The 855-nt window shown below is 43.5% G+C and overlaps 1 protein-coding gene across 1 annotated transcript; it reads right to left on the bottom strand.

Moving 5' to 3' along the window:
- Nucleotides 1–247: 247 nt before the first annotated feature.
- Nucleotides 248–666, bottom strand: LOC110034743 (the record flags this gene model as incomplete). Its single annotated transcript, XM_020738987.1, has 1 exon — nucleotides 248–666. A coding segment is annotated over one exon (419 nt), but the record flags the coding sequence as incomplete, so codon positions are not given.
- Nucleotides 667–855: the final 189 nt, after the last annotated feature.

Genomic DNA, 855 nt, shown 5'->3' with positions numbered 1-855 from the left:
TCCATCTCTACCATCTCCTACAAAAATATTGATAGAGAACTCTCCACTGATGATTTCATCCAGACTTACATATTAAAAGACTTTAAAACATCCTTCCAAAAGAGTCTATCCAAAAATTCTAAAATTTACATCCATCAGCATCTGGATCAACGTCGAGAACAGAGGCAAATAAAATTAGCAGATAAACAATTACAACCAAACCCTAGAGCCATTGTCTTGATCAACAGCTCGCCTCAAGTTTTTTTCTTTAATGGCTGCCTCGGTTGATCATATCTTTGTACTTTCGCAGGGATTCCTGCCTCTGGAGCCGCATGTCCTCGTTAAATTTCTTGATGAATGCCTCCACACGGCGGTTTATATCATCATGTCCCATAGACGATTCTCGCCGGAGCCTTGTCACAGGAGACGAGCAACCAACGCCGGAGGACGGTGGCGGCGAGCTATCGGCGGCTGTGGAGCGAGCACTAAATGTCTCGAATTTCTCCATGTTGTGTTTCGCCGGCGGCGTCGAGGGTTCCACGGTGACGGCCGCACGAGCATGTGTGGCCCACGTGTCGGACTTCTTCAGGTGTCGGGCGAGGGGCACCGCTCGGCCTTCGGTGAGGGCTCGCCAGGTGCTCTCCAGCGTCTCATGCTTCCGCGGCCTCGCCACTCCTAATGCCTTACCTGCCACATTTTACCAAATAATTCCCAAGTCTTATCAATATATCCTTAATTATTTTTAATTCGAACAAAAATAAACTAGAATATAGATGATTGCTATCTTTATTTATTTATTAAATTTTTTTCAGATGAACCATAAATTAAAAAAAAAATAATGATTTAAAAGTTAAATTCTTAAGCAACAATTTTCAC

The sequence above is a fragment of the Phalaenopsis equestris genome, unplaced genomic scaffold (assembly GCF_001263595.1).
Source record: "Phalaenopsis equestris unplaced genomic scaffold, ASM126359v1 Scaffold192927, whole genome shotgun sequence".
In the NCBI taxonomy this organism is placed as follows: Eukaryota; Viridiplantae; Streptophyta; class Magnoliopsida; order Asparagales; family Orchidaceae; genus Phalaenopsis; species Phalaenopsis equestris.
This window is presented reverse-complemented; position numbering and strand designations above follow the sequence as displayed.